Source organism: Bufo bufo, chromosome 7, assembly GCF_905171765.1.
Source record: "Bufo bufo chromosome 7, aBufBuf1.1, whole genome shotgun sequence".
NCBI classification, from domain to species: Eukaryota; Metazoa; Chordata; class Amphibia; order Anura; family Bufonidae; genus Bufo; species Bufo bufo.
Window position 1 is genome coordinate 49175496 of NC_053395.1, and position 18766 is coordinate 49194261.

Here is an 18766-nt window from a genome sequence, read left to right on the forward strand (position 1 = left end):
TACTCACCTCCACTCCAATCCTGCCCACCATGGCAGCCATCTCTGCAGGAATGACATTCTGTATACTGCACGTGAGCGCTGCAACCAGTCACTGGCCTCAGCAATACACAGCACAAGACTACTGAGGCCAGTTATTGGCTCCCGCAGTTACATGCAATATATGGGCACAGTCATTAAAACACATTACCACTGAGGTCATTGATGGGCCAGCGCGGTGTCCATCAGACAGCTGTAATTCTGAATTTCACAGATTGATGGCGGAGAGGGGAGCTGTGAACCAGACTCACTTTAACCCCTTAAATCCACCTCAATATCAATATCTGCAGAGTGTTTGGTTGTTTATTACCCAGTGAGAACTTGCATCAATTACAAGCAGTCATATCCTTTTATGATGCCCTCAATTACAGTAATCATTCTTAGGTTAACCATCTCCAGGGATACATCTCAGATGTTGATTACAGGTCACATGCCTATTTTAATTACTAAGTAACAAAAAGTTTTAAAGTCCGCACCTCTGTAAACTTTTACAATATGATTTACAATAATGTTTGCACATGTAAAGTCTTCAAATATTCTACTCAGCCATTTCCGAGTTACGTTGGTCTAAACTTGCTCTGTTCAAGTCTATAAGGACGTAGACGGAGATTTGAACTGTATGGTGCCACTGTGTGGGCCCTTAGGGCACATAAAGCCTCATGCACAAGGCTTTACTATGGCTGTAATAGGTCACAGAGGTGCAACGGGCTCTACTGTACCCCCATATGGGTGCATTCACACAGCGTATGTATTTTGCGGATCCTCCAAAAATATGGATGACGTCTGTGTTGCATCCGTTTTTTGATGATCCATTGTAACAATGCCTATTCTTTTACGCAAAACGAACAGGACTAGAACATGTTCTATCTTTTTTAAGGGGCTACAGAACGGTGTGCTGTCTGCCTTTTTTTGCGGCCCCATTGAAAAGAATGGGTCTGCATCCAATCCACAAAAAAATGCAGATCGGATGCGGAGCAAAAATACGGATGTGTGAATGGAACCTTTGTCATGACATGCTGTATATTAGGGGAGAATACCGCTCTCATAGGGCACCTGACAGGGTTTAGCCTGATGGTACATGGAGATGGGTGCCAGGTGCACAAGGCCTTAGCCCCATTACCTGTTTGACTGTCTACGTCTAGTGATAAAGTAGTGATTACAGGGGCAGACTTTTAAAATGGGTCTGGAATTATCCTAGCTTTGCCCTACGCACACAATAGATTGCATGGCACAGGCAAATAACATGGATTAGAGTTCCTGTAAAGGAAACTGTATGCAAATAATCCTAGCTGGCAGTAAAAGTGAATGCAAATGTCAATGCTGCCAGTCACCGTACGTTTATGAAAAATATATCACTTTATAATGGCAGCATGCACTGTTACAGTAGGTGGAGCAGTAACCTCTCGTAGACAAAAATTTCCAGGGCTTCATTCATAAGGCCACTATCACATAGTCCATATAAAATCAGTAATTTTTATCAGTATTTGTAAGGCATGGGTGAGACAAAACTTTTTCCATTACACTTTTCTCTGCTCCTTTCCTGGTTTTGGTTTACAAAATACTGACCAAATACCGTGTGAAAGTGCTGAAAGACTACACTGCTATTACAGTAAAGCAAATTTGAGCACGGAGAACCCACAGTTACAAAGGACCTGTACTTGAATCGCAATTGAAAACCACGAATATTATTTCTTGTTTAGGTCCAGAATAGAGATCATCAGCAGGATCAGGGACTATCCTCTCCGATGAAGAAGTGCCCATCTGCCGTAAGATTGACAAGGCTAGACATTTAGCCCGGCCCTGACAATTTCCTGCCTTCATCACTGCTCCGATTAGCAGAACAAAAGGCAGAGGCTCTGATTCGGCTTCGGAGCAGTGACTGCGCAGGTGCCCCCTATCCAGAAGTGTAACTGCACCTGCGCAGTCACTGCTCGGAAGCAGCCTCTTCCCTTGTTCTGCTAACTGGAGCAGCGGTACAGGCGGGAAATTGTCAAGATTGGGCTGAATGTCTGGCCCTCTCAATCTTGCGGCAGGTGGACGCTTCTTCACCTGCGGGGACAACCCCTCAAAGGTGAAGAAGCCCTGCTGATGATGATTCGCTCATCTCTAGTCCAGAATCTGAAACCTGAATTAATCCTGCTCAAAGATGAGAGTTGCACATATTTATATCCAGTCGTCTATAGCCAAGGGTAGGTTCACACCTCCATTTATCGGATCCGGCAGGCTGTTCGTCTGATCCATTATAATCAATGGGGTCCAGCAAGATCCTCGTCAAATCTATTATAGTCAATGGGCTCCAGCAAGATCCTCGTCGGATCCATTATAGTCAGGGGTGTCTAGCAGTGAACGGCAGTATCTGGCTAAGGCTACTTTCACACTAGCGTTTTTGCTGGATCTGGCAGGGTTCAGCAAAAACGCATCCGTTACTGATAATACAACCATCTGCATCCGTTATGATCAGATCCGGTTGTATTATCTTGAACACAGCCAAGACGGATCCGTCCTGAACTCCATTGAAAGTCAATCGGGGATGGATCAGTTTTCTATTGTGTCAGATTGTGTCTGAGAAAAAGGATACAGCTTGCTGCGGTTTGGGAATGCAACCAAATGGAATGGAATGCATTTTGGAGCACTCCATTCTGTTAAGTTATGTTTTGTCCCCATTGACAATACGAAAGCGTTTTTTCCGGTATCGAGTCCCTATGACGGATCTGAATACTGGAAAGTAGAAACGCTAGTGTGAAAGTAACCTAAGCCGGATACAGGGAACCCCGGCAGGCTATTCTCTGCAGGGGTTCCCTGGATCCGGCTTAGCCAGATACTGCCTTTCACTGCTGGACACCATCGACTATAAGGCCCTTTTCACACGAGCGAGTATTCCGAGCGGGTGCAATGCGTGAGGTTAACGCATTGCACCCTCACTGAATCCTGACCCATTAATTTCAATGGGGCTGTGCACATGAGCGATGTTTTTCATGCATCACTTGTGCGTTGCATGAAAATCGCAGCATGCTCTATATTGTGCGTTTATCACGCAACGCAGGCCCCATAGAAATGAATGGGGCTGCGTGAAAATCGCATCCACAAGCAAGTGCAGATACGGTGCGATTTTCACGCATGGTTGCTAAGAAGACGAGGGATGTATGACCCGGGACCCCATTTACTTTATTGTTTTCCATTATAACATGGTTATAATGGAAAATAATAGCATTCTTTAATACAGAATGCAAAGTCAAATGTCAATTGAGGGTTAAAAAATAATAAAAACATAAATCGCACCATCCACTTGATCGCGCAGCCGGGATCCTCTTCTTTGTTCTTCTTGAAGGACCTGCAAAAGGACCTTCGCTGACGTCATCGCGCTCACCACGTGTTGAGCGCAGTGACGTCAGAGCAGCTCCTGCTGAATGAAGCTAGAAGGTCGATGACGTCGGCGAAGGTCCTTTTGCAGGTCCTTCTAGAAGAACAAAGAAGAGGATCCCGGCTACGCGATCAAGTGGATGGTGCGAGTTATGTTTTTATTTTTTTAACCCTCAATTGCCATTATACTTAGCTTTCTGTATTAAAGAATGCTATTATTTTCCATTATAATCATGTTATAATGAAAAATAATAAAATCTACAGAACACCGAACCCAAACCCGAACTTCAGTGAAGAAGTCCGGGTTTGGGTCTGGGTATTCACATTCATTTTTTTTTTCACGCGCGTGCAAAACACATTGCACTCACGCGGAAAAAACTGAACAACGGAACGCAATCGCAGTCAAAACTGACTGAAATTGCGTGCCTACTCGCACAATTTTCCCTGAACGTACCTGCATCGCATCCGGCCCTCACCCGCGACGCCCGTGTGAAGGGGGCCTAATAGATCCAAAGAGCATCTCGCTGGAGCCCATTGACTATAATGGATCTGACAAGGATCTCGCTGGACCCCATTGATTACAATTCATATGCAGCAGCAAGACTGAAGCTTGAAAAGGGAGCAATTTTAATAACTTTATGTAAGGTTATGCTCACGAGTTCAAGTTTTTGGGTGAATTTTTTTTTATGCCAAAACAAAGATTAAAAAAATAGATATTAGTCCTTGAAGGGGTTCTCCAGGATCCCACCCATTGTGATTTAGCCCCTACAGCATGGTTGATGTAATATAAGAATTATACTCACCTGGTCCCCACCATTCCAATTCTGTCCCCTGGCTGCGGTTGGTCATCTTCCAGTCTCAGGTGTGTTGACTTCCATGCAGGACGTGGTCACATGTACCAGTGGCCTCAGTGGTGAAATGTATCCCGAGTTGCACATGACCCAGCAGCTGAAGCCAGTCAGTGGCTGCAACGGTGCACATGACCGCCGCCTGGTCAGAAGTCGACAAGCTTGGGACCAGAAGATTGGAGTGGTGGGAACCAGGTGAGTATGAATTCTGTATTAGGTCAACTACATTAGAAGGGGGGGTTAACTCAAAACCGAAGGGATTATGGAGAACACCTTTATTTTTTTTCCATTTTTGGCAATAAAAATGGCAGAAAAAAAAAACTTGAATTTGTGGCAGTGCCTATTAGGCAATTAATACTATTACCTCTTAAACTGACTCAAGCCGGAGCTTTACATATTTCACTGAAATATCATGCGTGGGGCTGTTTGTGTCCTGGCATAATACATGTTTCTGGATAAAGTGACCGAGAATGAACTGACAGATCACATTACCTAATGAGTAGGATGAGAAAGCAGGTAGCCAAATACAATCCAATGGTAAATATATATGCTAACTGCATATTATATGGTGCTAGGTAGACATCTTTCCTGATGCTACTATTTGAATAGTATCCATAGTACAAGACTGTATCTTCAAAGTAGCCCTTAAAAAAAACCAAAAAAAACCATAATTCATATTTTTACTGGTACATGTCCGCCCACTAGGGGGCTGATTTGTATACAGTTCAGGTCAATAGGGGCTGTATACTGCTGCATTCTAGGGGGCCTAGTGGTAGAAACAGGCAGAGGTTTACACATATGTGAGTGGGAGAAAAGAAGAACTGTGCTCTATGCAAATAAAAAAGCATTATAAACTTACAAATTACATGAAGAAGACAATATGAATAATTTATGCTGAAAAAAATGTAATGTAATGCAATCAAGCCATATTATGGGAAAGAGCAAACAAACTCTGTCCTGTCTCGTGAACCTCGTAAAAAAAATAATGTTTTTTGTCTTCAGGTGTAAGGACAGTAAAGGGAGTAAAAGTGGTGAAGATAGCACCCATATCGTACATATCTACAGTAAATACTTCTTTCTTAGCATACTTTGCCCAATGAATGTAATTTGAGGGTTTGTTGAGAATTGACCTATCCATACTTACCGCTCCTGTAAGAAGTTCCAGACCAGAGAAATTTAAGTCATTAGGCGCCATATCAACAAACTGAGGAACGGTGATGAAACTGAAATTCACCACAAACGAGAAGATGTTGAACATCAGCAGCCATTTGATGAAATTGAAATATGACAGAATACTTGTTCCGAATTTCCCTTCTATGACTTTCAAGGTGCCATGCCAAAGCTGAAGTGTCTCTAATACCTCTGAAGCCGCCTGCTTAGACCTCCGGAAAGACTGGTAGGGAAGAATTTACAAAAGAAGTATGGATTAAATGACATGATTGTACCAAAAGTGTTGATTCATCAACTACTACTTCAACACTGTATTACTTATCGTTTGTTTGAAGGGGTATCCCCATCTGGACATTTACAACAGGATATTTGTGCGTTCCATCTCTGGGATCAGCACTAGAGATGAGAGCATCTATTTTATTACAAATTAGGTTCCTGGAGCACCGAGTGGCTGGCTCAAGCCCTCAGAGCACCAGTTCATCAACACCCTGCTGCCCCCTTGATTGACAGGGCTAGACATCTCATCTGGCCTTGTCAATCATGCATCTGCTCTGCTAGTCTGAGCATTGGCACATGGAAACATACCCACTGCACATGCGCCGCTTATGTCCAGGTGTACCCAGACGTCAGTGGTGCATGCACAGTAGGTACCTGCACTGCACAGGTAGCAGCAACAGATCCCCTGTGCTAGGGGCGATACTAGGACCAATGACGCAGATGTGAGATTGACAGGGCAAGGCAAGATGTTTGGCCCTGTCATTCAATTTAGTAGCAGGGTGTTGAAGAATTGGTGCTACGTGGGCTTGAGCCAGACCCCCGGTGCTCCAAGAGCCTAATTTCTAACCAATTAGATTTCGTTAGAATTGATTTGCTCATCTTTAATCAGCACTTTTCTCAAGAACATGGCCATCTCAGAGCCACTGTGAATAAGGCCTAGTTCACACGAACGTGTGTGATCCGTGGCCGTATTGCGGCCCGCAAATCGCGGGCCGCAATACACGGCCACAGTTCCATGTGCATTCCACATCAACATGTCCTATCTTTTAGCGGAACGGGCTGACCTACGGCCGGCGATCGTGTATTGCGGCCCGCTATTTGCGGGCCGCAGCACGGGCACGGGTCACACACGTTCGTGTGAACTCGGCCTAAGGATGTGATTGTGCATGCGTGACTCTCTCTGTTCACTTCTATGGGAGTTCTCAAAAATAGTCAAGCTTCCTTGAATTTCAGCTGTGCTCTGAAGTTAGGCGGTTGCAATGTGGAACATCACTTGGACACTAGGTGTTCCGTTCACATTTGGTGATTAAGATGTGCAATAAGTAAGAGCTGGGATCAGTTTCTTCAGGCACATATTTTTTTACTTTTCTAGATGCACAGAGATGTTCCTTGCTTTTTAAATGGATCACTAAAGTGTGATTTTTTTTTTTTTAACATTCTGGAGAGCTGCCACTATCCTGGCCCAGGGACCCGAATTCTTCTTGTGCACCCAATGGACTATTCCTGTACTTCTAATGGACCAGGGTGAGCTGACTTTTCTACTGACTTTTTGAGTAGTATTCTTAAAACAAAGTAGTTTTTGTAGAAACCTCACCTGACCTACAGGATCAATAACACCCATTTCCAGAACTGTATCTTAAAAGAGATGTCTCTATAACCATATTTTTTTAATTAACCTCCAAATTTAAGTAGCGGATAGACGGGAGTATTGACCATATTGATGATAATGTTGAGGACACATATAAAGTAAATATTCCACCTACTAATTTCATACTATGCAGACATCCGCTGCAACAGTCCATTTGCGAGACGTCCTTTGAAGATTTCTGCTTCAGTTTCAGGACTCTGTTCCTGTGGAGAGTCATATAATTCCAGAAATCATATAAAAGTAGGCAACGGCTGGTGATGTTGTCTAAAATAAACTGCTTCATGGGTCTCTCATTCAAGCTTAAAGGCGTCTGACAATTTAGAAACTTGTCTCCTATCTACAGGATAGGGGAAAGGTATCTGATTGGTGGGAGTCCAACCACCGGAACTCAGGAGAATGGGGGTCCTGCCCCGCATATGGATCGAGTCCACTGCTGCTCCATTGATTCTATATGGCACGGCTGAGGGTAGCCAAATGCTGTACTTGGTTATCTCTGGCAGTCACAAACAGAATCAATGGAGTGGCGGCAAACATGGGCGACCTGCCGCTCCATTCATATAAGGGGCACAGGACTCCTGTTCTCGTGAGGTTAGACCCCCCCAACAATCAGATAATTTGTAACTTGGCATAACCCCATTAACATAGGCAGCACGATGGCTCAGTGGTTAGCACTGGTGCCTTGCAGCGCAGGGGTCCTAGCTTCGAATCCGACCAAGGACAACATCTGCATGGAGTTTGTATGTTCTCCTCGTGTTTGCGTGGGTTTCCTCCGACACTCCAAAGACATACTGATATGAACCTTAGATTGTGAGCCCCGTTGGGGACAGTTGGATGCTAATGTCTGTAAAGAGCTGTGGAATATAGTAGAGCTATATAAGTGCATAAAATAAATAAATAAAAATAAACATGATCAGAGCATAAATACTGCACGTTCAAGCAACACTTATTATTCTATAATAAATTAATAAAATTCATTAAAAAAAATAAAGTAAAAACTTCAATGTAAATTAGCTGAAGCACTGAGCTACAGCAAAAAGCTGCTTTTGCTCTGGGGACCACAGATATTTAAGCATCTCTTCAGTAAAATGAATGTTTACCTGTAATAAGTGGGAATCTGCAATTATCTAGACTTATCCACTTAAGGGCATCTGTTGGCAGATTTGTACTGTGGGGTTTCGCTCTGGTAGATAGGGTAAGCGGGCGCAGTACAGAGGCAAAATACAAGTGCTTAACTCAAAACGTCAGTGTTTATTCACACTTGAGGCAATTGCAAAAAACAGCACGTAACTTTGCAGTCTTGGTGTTAATTCACACACAATGGAAAGTTCAAATAACACAGGTCACCTTGCTGGCAGTTCTGCCTCGAGTAGTCCACAGCAGGCTTTAGGGGGCCTGTTTCCCCAGCATGCGGCTCTCAGCCCTCCATCACGGCACAAAGCCTCAGATCCCAAAAACAGAGACATCTCTGCTGAGCACAGCTGCCTATTTAAGGACAGCCAGGTGCTGCCAAAACCCGGATCCGCACTTAAACTCCGGTCCGGTATTTGACCTCACCTGGCTGGAAACCAGCCCAGCTGCACATGCACCTGCCTTGCCAGACACAACCCCTCATTTTGTCACAGTACCTATGACACTGGCTGACTTGTTACATGTGCTCCTGGCAGTTGAAAGCATCTGTGTTGGTCCCATGTTCATATGTGTCCTCATTGCTGAGAAAAATGATGTTTTATTATATGCAAATGAGCCTCTAGGAGCAACAGGGACGTTGCCGTTACACCTAGAGGCTCTACTTTCTCTGTAACTGCTGCTCACGCAGCACTTTGACAGGGCCAGGCAGGTGCAATGATGTTTACACTGCTTGGTCTGGCCAATTAAAGTGCAGAGGGCATGGCAGCTGCAGAGAGGGCAGAGCCTCTAGGTGTAACAGCAACGACCACGTTGCTCCAAGAAGCTCATTTGCATATAATAAAACATCATTTTTGTTCAGCAATGCGGGCACATATGAACATGAGACCAATACAGATGCCTTCAGCTGCCAAGTGCATATAAAACAGGTCAGCCAGCGGCATAGGTACAAATCCGCCGACAGACAACCAAAGGACAATAATTGTGAATGTCTGCCCTCCCAGTGAACACATACTCCTGTACATCAAACCAGCCTGGTCTGGGGATGGCAAGATGGGGAAAGTACTGCGTTCTGTCTCAGATTTGTAGACTTTCCTTATTTCCACATTATCTCCTCTGAGTGGAATGGAATCAGTTGGTGATCCTTAGTGTCCGCCATTAATCATTTTGGCTTCTGGGAGTCTATACTTCTAGCTTGATGCTAGAACAAACCCTTGATAGGACTCATCACTTTATCTCACTTGTAGTACTGGTGTCTTTTTTAATGTTGAAGAAAGGCCATTGAGCTCCTTCAGGCACCTGGGCCCAGGTTTGCTTGCTACCTTGGCATACCCAAGTCATGACCAGGTACCAGGAAGCACTAGCTCGCCAAAGAACAAGACCATTCAAAATGTTTGTGAGAGTTCCGTTTGCTTTTTGTTGCACATATTGCATACTCCACTGCTGTATATAATAATTCATAAATACACAAAATAATAACCTACTATGAGGTGAACATTCTCATCATTACTTAATAATAAGCCCTACCTAAGGTTGCGCTTTTCATTCAGACACACTGGGATCTTCCGGACTTCCTTGTGTATGTCAGCAGCAGACATCTCCGCTAGCTTTGCTATCATTTTTTCATGTTCTAATAAAATTATGAAAAAAGAGAAAGCAATCAATGAAAAGGCATATGTACTAATGAATGGACTGATTTGATGACTTACATTTGGCAACATACATTACAGTAAAATTACATTACAATTCCTCTATTAAAGGAGCTGTCCCACTTATAATATTCTACATTTTTCAAACCAGCACAAGGATCTGAATACTTTTATAATTGCATGTAATTAAACATTTAGTATAGCCGCTGAGATAATCAATAAAATATATCTGTATAGCACCACCTGCTGTTTGTTCTTCTCCCTGTTTCTCCGTCCACCTCAGTGAGATGGTCGCACGCACTCAGTTTAAATTCTTCAACTGTCACCAGCCATATCTTCTGTTAGAAGCTGTGGCAGTTACAGGGAAAGAGCTACAGCAAAATAGACATGCCTCCCGAGAAAGGTCACACCCCTACCAGCCTGAAATAAATCGAGAATAGTTGCAGCAATAAATGGGGAGATCTCTGGATCCATGTGAGGTACAGGGCTGGTTAAGGTATTGTCAAGTACAATATGATGTCTGATTTTCATTTTTTACATCAATAACGGCATTCCCCCTTTATTTAGGCTCTGTTCACAATGGTGACATGGTATGATGGATGCCACGACGCTATGACAGATATGTCATTCAACAAATCCAAATGACAAGTGATGGACCTCACTGACGTATACTGAGATTTTGTCATTTTCTAAGCAAGACTAGCACTATCCAGGTATAAACCTGCAGTGGGCGTCCTTCTGAGATACTTCTGCATCATAGGGGCGCATTACAGTATATATCAGACTCAGGAGTATAAATGTCATGAACATAGTCAAAGTCCTGCCATACGCCTATTTGACCAACAGCTATCCCCCCCCTGCCTGACCTCCCATATACGGTACATTTCTGCTCGACCAAGCATACATGTATCCTGAATGTGGAGAGAGAGGAACAACTTGTCTCCCCAAGAACAAAAAGATCAGGCAAATGAAAGACAACTGGCTGATTGTTATTTCCCCGACATCTGCCATGGGTAGGCCCCCATACACATTAGAAGATCGGTGGTGGTCTGACATTTATCCAATGTACAGTACAGACCAAAAGTTTGGACACGCCTTCTCATTCAAAGAGTTTTCTTTATTTTCATGACTATGAAGGCATCAAAACTATGAATTAACACATGTGGAATTATATACATAACAAACAAGTGTGAAACAACTGAAAATATGTCATATTCTAGGTTCTTCAAAGTAGCCACCTTTTGCTTTGATTACTGCTATGCACACTCTTGGCATTCTCTTGATGAGCTTCAAGAGGTAGTCCCCTGAAATGGTCTTCCAACAGTCTTGAAGGAGTTCCCAGAGATGCTTAGCACTTGTTGGCCCTTTTGCCTTCACTCTGCGGTCCAGCTCACCCCAAACCATCTCAATTGGGTTCAGGTCCGGTGACTGTGGAGGCCAGGTCATCTAGCGCAGCACCCCATCACTCTCCTTCATGGTCAAATAGCCCTTACTTTCAAAGTTTTCCCAATTTTTCGGCTGACTGACTGACCTTCATTTCTTAAAGTAATGATGGCCACTCGTTTTTCTTTACTTAGCTGCTTTTTTCTTGCCATAATACAAATTCTAACAGTCTATTCAGTAGGACTATCAGCTGCGTATCCACCTGACTTCTCCTCAACGCCACTGATGGTCCCAACCCCATTTATAAGGCAAGAAATCCCACTTATTAACACTTATTAAACCTGACAGGGCACACCTGTGAAGTGAAAACCATTTAAGGGGACTACCTCTTGAAGCTCATCAAGAGAATGCCAAGAGTGTGCAAAGCAGTAATCAAAGCAAAAGGTGGCTACTTTGAAGAACCTAGAATATGACATATTTTCAGTTGTTTCACACTTGTTTGTTATGTATATAATTCCACATGTGTTAATTCATAGTTTTGATGCCTTCAGTGTGAATCTACAATTTTCATAGTCATGAAAATAAAGAAAACTCTTTGAATGAGAAGGTGTGTCCAAACTTTTGGTCTGTACTGTAAGTGGCCAGAATAGGCTCTGATGTTCTGCTGGCACTACCTACAGTCCTAATCTATGGTAAGTTCACTACAACGATGGCCTGGACACCATTATTTGCTATCAGTAGTAACACTACGGTTTTCCGCGGTATTAATAAATGACCACCACTGTTTTTTCTCTTCTAGAACAATGCTCTGCCTAGGCCGGGAAAATAAGAGTTACGAAAAGATCACATTCCTTCCTTCTCATAACCTGAAAATAGTAAAAACAGGAAGAATTCTGCTGGGACACATTCTATCAGGATACTGGCTAGAAAAGAGGCAATAACAGCCTTCCTCGAACACGTATATATCAGAATAGGAAATGGCTGTTACTACAGCGCTCAGCATGAATCGCCTATCTTTCCTAGATGCCTACATGGCTGATTTGCAGGGTTTTTGTCATCTATATTGCTGCATAACTAGGCAGATGTTTCATAAAAACTTCAATGAAAACTGTACAAACACCAGGTGTTTTAGCTGGAAATGCTACCTCCGGCACTCCAGCTGTGGTGACACTATAACTCCCAGCATGCTCCACTCACTTCTGTGAGAGTTCTGAGAACAGCCAAGCAAGTGTGCATGATGGGAGATGTAGTTTCACCACAGCTGGAGTGACGAAGGTTGCTGACCCCTATGCTAGAGAAAGGCCAGTTTCACCTAAGTGTTTTCTTTCTGGGAAATATGCTCCATGTGATGGCGGAATTTCCCAAACTGACCGCTGCCCGTCTGGCCCGAACTCACTGCATCATAGTGAGCTAAGATGCTGTGAGTTCCTGCCTGACTGTGGATCTACTGTACTGTACACACATGATTGATGATCACTATGATGCAGTGAGTTTGGGTCAGACGAGCTGTGGTCGGTCTCGGAAACCCAGCCATCACATGGAGTGTGTTTCCCAGAACAAACGAGTTTGTGTGAAACTGGCCTAAATATTCTGTGCTGTTGGGGCCCCTCAGTCAATAAAAACAGTTATGTGGTATGCATGAATCATTTGTATTAAAAGTGTTTTCTGAGATTTTTTTATTGAGGTATCCTCTGGATAGGTCATCAGTATCTGATCAGTGGGGGTCCAACATCCAGGACCCCCGACAATCAGCTTGCAGTAGCGCCGTGGCCTTCTCTCAGCCCACCAAGCACAGGGCAGTACATTGTACAGTGGCTGTGCTTTGTATTCAATGTGGCTGAGCTGTGCCTAGGCCGTGTGACAGATGACGCTGACGTCAAATGGCCTAGGGAAAGCTGCGAGAAGGTCATGGCACTACTGTGAGCACTGGTGTGTTCTCAAACAGCTGATTTGTGGGGGGTTCCAGGTGCTGGACCCCTACAGATCAGATACTGATGACCTATTGAGACGATAGGTCATCACTTATCAAATCTTGGTAAAACCTCTTCCTACCTCCCAGGATAAATTAAATGTGTTTAATGGGGTTGTCCAGGATTTTTATTTTGATGGACTATCCTCAAAATAAGCCATTAGCGGCACCCGCACCCTTGCTGATCATCTGTTCCGCCATGGCTCCAGTGACGGAAGAAGGTGCCAGAACTACACAGATCCATCCGGTGTGCAGTGCACAGAGCTGGTTACTGCACCACTGCTATCATTCACTTCAATGACATGGTCTGCAACTCTTTTTCTGTATTTGGACAGTTCCTCAGTAATCCCGTGATATCAGCCCAGAAATCTCCTGTGCAGAGGGGTCTTGGGGACATGCAGAAGACCAGCTCTGTGTCTCCTTTTTCATCTCTCCATGTACTGTATATAGCTCACTGGTAATGCTCCTCTCCAAACCCACACACACACACACAAGTATTAGACATACTACAAATGCACGTTATATGAACATCAAAGGGGTTGTCTGGGCTTTTTCATATTGATGACCTATCCTCAGGATAGGTCATCAATATCAGATTGGTGGGGGTCAGATACCCGGCACCCCCGCTGATCAGCTGTTTGAGGAGACGGCGTGCGCTCCCCTGCTGTATGTCTATGGAAGAAGGAAGAGGGCACGTGCGCACAGCATGCATCGTCTCCTCATACAGCTGATCTGATATTGATGACCTATCCTGAGGATAGGTCATCAATATGAAAAAAAAACCGACAACCTCTGTTCATATCACCTAGAATGTATGCCACCCAAACCATACAGGGATACCCACCCAGCAATCGTCGTATGTTCTGGCCCTATATGCTCCTATCTTTTCACTAATAACCAATTCATTTATCTCTGGAAAATAAAAAACGGAGCCTTTGTTCTCACGCTAGTGATACCATCCAGTGTACAGTGTACGCATTTGACATTGTTATGCACAAGAGAATTAGGGTTTAGCCACATGGGGTAGATTTTCTGCAGAAGAATTTGCTAAGTTTCTGCTGTAAGATTTGCAACAAATCCAAATTTGTCACTGATTTTGCTGTGGATTTGCCAGTGAAATCCAATGTAGAAATCCATAGCGGGATTTAACGTGCTGGGGATTAAAGATCCACATCACTTCACATCAATTTTCGCTACAAACTTTTTTCCGCAGTGTGTGGATGACATTTTGTTAAACGTCATCTACTTTGCTGCTACTGTGTTATACTGCAGACGCACCACCCACAATTCCGTGGTGCTAAATTTAGGCTACTTTCACACTTACATTGTTAATTTTGGTATTGAGATTCGGCAGAAGATCTCAATACCAGAATTAAACTGATCTGTTTTGATTTTGCACATCAGGGTGGATCCCTTCCATTAGGATGCAGAGGTGTGAAATCAAAATGGGGAAAAAAATGTATCCGTTACTAAATACATTGAAAGTCAATGGGGGAAAGATCAGGTTTTTTTTTAGGCTCTGAAAAAACAGATCTGTCACCATTGACTAAGGGTCCATTCACACGTCCGTAGCACCCCCCATAGAACTGCCTATTCTTGTCCGCAATTGCGGACAAGAATAGGACATGTTCTATTTTTTGGGGAGCCGCGGCCCGGAAGTTTGGGGCCGAAGCCCAGAATTTCGGGCCCGCGGCACGGAAATGCGGATGCGGACAGCACACTGTGTGCTGTCCGCATCTTTTCTGTCCCCATAGAGAACGAATGGGTCCGCACCGCAAAATTGCGGAACGGATGCGGACCCATTTGCGGACGTGTAAATGGAGCCTAAGGGCGGGTTCACATCACCGTTATGGTTTTCCATTGTAACATGGTTATAACAGAAAATAACTGAATTCATAAGACAGAATTCAAAAGGGAAACCTTTGGAGGCATTCCGTTTTGATTCGTCATAATAGAAGTCCACGGGCAGCATAACGGATCCGTCTGATTTCCATTAGGCAGGACGGAAAAGAAAGTCCTTGTAGCAGTTTTGTGTCCACAAAACGGAATGCTGACGGAACAGAAGACGTCCTGATTCATCCTGAACGGATCTCTTTCCATTCTGAATGCATGAGGACTAAACGGAAACTATTTTTTACCAGTATTGAGATCCTCTGCCGGATCTCAATATCGGAAAACAACAACGCAAGTGTGAACATAGCCGTGTATCTGTCACAGAATGAAACTTGACGTGTCAATAGGTGTGATTGTAATAAATGACAACCATGGCGCACTCATGAGCATAGCCTTAGACCTACACAAACAAATAGATATTACGGACCATCAAATGCCACCATTTGGTCGGAAAAATAGTGCTGCATACAACACTATCCTTCCCCATAAAAAACAACAGAATATGCTTTTGATGACGTCACCGATGCGGATGTGAGTAGAGACTTAACTCCCATTTAAAAAAATAAAATAATAAAAAACGGGGACAACTTTTTAATGAAAATGAGTCCTATCAATAGTCCTGGTGACCAGCATGACTTCCATCATTGACAGGAGTGTATGTAGACATAAGAACACTTACCTTGTTTGTTGCTATACTCTATTTGCCTCTCCAGTGAGGGGTCCACTACTGTGATGGTAGAAGGCCTCAGTACCTGCGCTGGGACTACGGCCTGCCGTACTGATTGTCCACGTGTCACTTTAAAAAAAAAACACACAAATACAACCTTATAGTGTAACATAAAAATGCCATTTCCATAAATCCAAAAATTCTTATAAGGCTACGTGTGCGGCCCATTATAGAAATGGCTATTCCTGTCCCCAAACGGACAAGAATAGGACATGTTCTATTTATTTAATTTTTTGCGGGGCCACGGGACGGAGCAATGGATGTGGACGGCACACGGAGTGCTGTCCGCATCTTTTGCGGCCCCATTGAAGTGAATGGGTCCGCACTCGAGCTGCAGACCAGAACAACGGTCGTGTGAATGAGGCCTAAAGCAGAAACCTTTTCCACCACAAATCAGCCCTGCAACATAGACTTTCAGAAGACAAAAATCTGAAGACTTATCAGAAATGTCCAGTTAAGAAATGTATTTGATTGCAACCAATCAGATTCCACCTTTCATTTTTCCCAGCTCCTTTGGAAAATGAAAGGTGGAGTCTGATTGGTTGCTATGGGGAACTAAGCCAGTTCTCCTTTACACTAGTTTGATAAATGAATGAAATACATTTCTTTATGTATTTCCAAAATTTTGATAATTCAGCACTTTTTGATAATCCCACGCTTTGTATATTTTCTCTTTGTGTTTTATATAAGTTGCTGTACTTATTTACAATGTTTATTACTTCTAGTTTGTTCTACAGTTGAACAGTAACTTGAAGCTCCTCGGTAACTATGGTATTATACCCACAATACGTGAATTATAATGCTGGAGTTTTCTTACATTGCTGAGAAAAATGATGTTATAAGATATGCAAATGAGCCTGTAGGAGCAACGGGGGCCTTGCCGTTACACCTAGAGGCTCTGCTCTCTCTGCAAGTGCCGTGCCTTCTCCAATTTGATTGATAGGGCCAGGCAGGTGTGATGATGACTTCACTGCCTAACCCGGTCAATTACAGTGCAGGGGGCGCGGCAGTGGCAGAGAGAGCTTATAGGTACAAATCTGCTGACAGGTGCCCTTTTAAAGGGGTTATCCCATGATTAATGTAAAAAATGACATTCCAATATCATATAGAACATGACAGTCTCTTTCTAAGAAACTTTCTGTGCGTGCACTTTCTCAGGGGGCGTGTCCTTTCTGCTGCAGCTAGTAGCAGTTGAAGGATGGAACTGAGCATGTGCTTCCATCTCAGTGAGGAGGACAGTAGCTATAGGGGGTGCAGAGGTAGCAGTCCCTACCAGTGCCAGGAGTCTGAGGGGGCCCAAAGACCCTTGTGGTCCATAAGAAGACAACAGTATTATAGAAAGTGCATGCAGGTCCAGTTGCACCTCTTGCTGGAGGGAAGGGGTGAGGTCAAGAATTAGATAGGTGGGGGGGGGGTGCCTTTACAATTTTTGCCTCAGGCAGCACGAAGGCTATGTGCTTCCCTGCCCCCTGGCCACAAAGCACTGAGGGAAGGGGGGGCCCAAGCTGAACTCTTGCACCAGGGCCCATAAGCCTTTAGCTACGCCCCTGGGACAGAGAAATTAGAAAAAGAGCAAACAGCAGGTGGCGCTATACAGATATATTTTAGTGCAAAGCTCACTGGCTAAATGTTTTATTTTATACACTTACAAAAGTATTCAGATCCAGGTGCTGGTTTGAAAATTGTAGAATATTTTCCGTGGGACAACCCCTTTAAAGGGGATTTTACTATTGACGTCATATGCGCAGGATAAACCATCAATATCTGATGTGTTGGTCCCCTGCCAATCAGCTGCATCACCGCAGTCTGGGGCCGAGACTACACAGCCCTGTCCACTGTGAGGTGGATGAAGCAGGTCACTGGAGCTATGCTCTCATTGAAGGAAATGGAGGTCACTCGCCTGGCGTTGATCTGCTCAATACTGATAAAAATAAAAATAAATCACTGAATGGAAATAAGTAAGTGATCCTGTGTTTGAATCAGGGTCCCTGCCACTGGTGGCTGCTGTAGCTGCCCTTAGATAGGGTAGCATACCACTAGTGAGAACTTCCCTATAATCAGATCAATCGGAGGATTAGGTTCCCATCAATAAGTCATCATCCGGTGATTCCAGACTACAATGGCAAATAGAAGTATTCCGAAAAAGATGTCTATGTACATACCTCCTTCTGACACATCAATTGCACTGTCCGTATCCTGGTCTGAATCAAGGTAAGAAGGCCTAGCTCCCAAGTCAGGTTGAAAGGACGGATTAACTAGGACAAAAAAAAATTAAATTTTACTAAAATGCACAATGGACGATGCAACATTTGTGCAAATTTCGGATTACACGGTTATATACATTAGTTATATTTATTAAATCTAAAAATGCACTTTTTGATTTTTAGGTGTCAAATGAAACCTGTGTATGGGCAGAATACAGGGTGTCCTTGATGGCAGCCTGGATTATGATGATGGATAAATTGCCAACAGCAGATAATTAGATTTTCCACAGTCCCATATTATTTTTTTTGACAAAGTAGCTTTTATGCCAAGTTCACAGGTCGTTATAATTTGGGGTTAAGCGCTAAAGAAAAATATATATATGTGGGAGAGGTTTATTAAACTGTCTAAGGGTACGTCCACAGATCACGCTGGAACTGTGGCAAAGTCGCCAATAAATCTGTGTCGAAATCTGCAAGCGTTACCTTTTGCGGCACATTCTGCTGTAGATTTGCAGTGCACTTGTCTGCGGATGAGATGCTGGCTTAATTATTATCAAAGTCATGTATCAAGGCCTGTTTAAAAATAGGATAGCTGCCTTACCTCTGGTGGCATCAGAGGCAGAGCTTACTAAGAGTTCATTTGCATACCCTCTTCCCAGAATTTCAGAGGAACATTGCCTGGCCTATAAGGCTTCTCATGCCAATTAGGCGCTCACCATAAGGATACATCGTATTCCCCGAATACTGCCCTAGGCCT

The 18766-nt window shown here is 43.7% G+C and overlaps 1 protein-coding gene across 1 annotated transcript in view; it reads right to left on the reverse strand.

The window, feature by feature from the left end:
• Window positions 1-18766, reverse strand: part of TMC5 (transmembrane channel like 5) — a 102897-nt gene that overhangs the window by 42494 nt on the left and 41637 nt on the right. Inside the window, exons 4-9 of the mRNA XM_040441199.1 lie at window positions 17968-18060; window positions 15758-15874; window positions 9712-9814; window positions 7175-7262; window positions 5389-5637; window positions 4737-4888 (exon numbers count right to left, since the gene is read on the reverse strand). Coding sequence (XP_040297133.1) covers window positions 4737-4888; window positions 5389-5637; window positions 7175-7262; window positions 9712-9814; window positions 15758-15874; window positions 17968-18060 — 802 coding nt within the window. The remainder of the gene's footprint in view (window positions 1-4736; window positions 4889-5388; window positions 5638-7174; window positions 7263-9711; window positions 9815-15757; window positions 15875-17967; window positions 18061-18766) is intronic.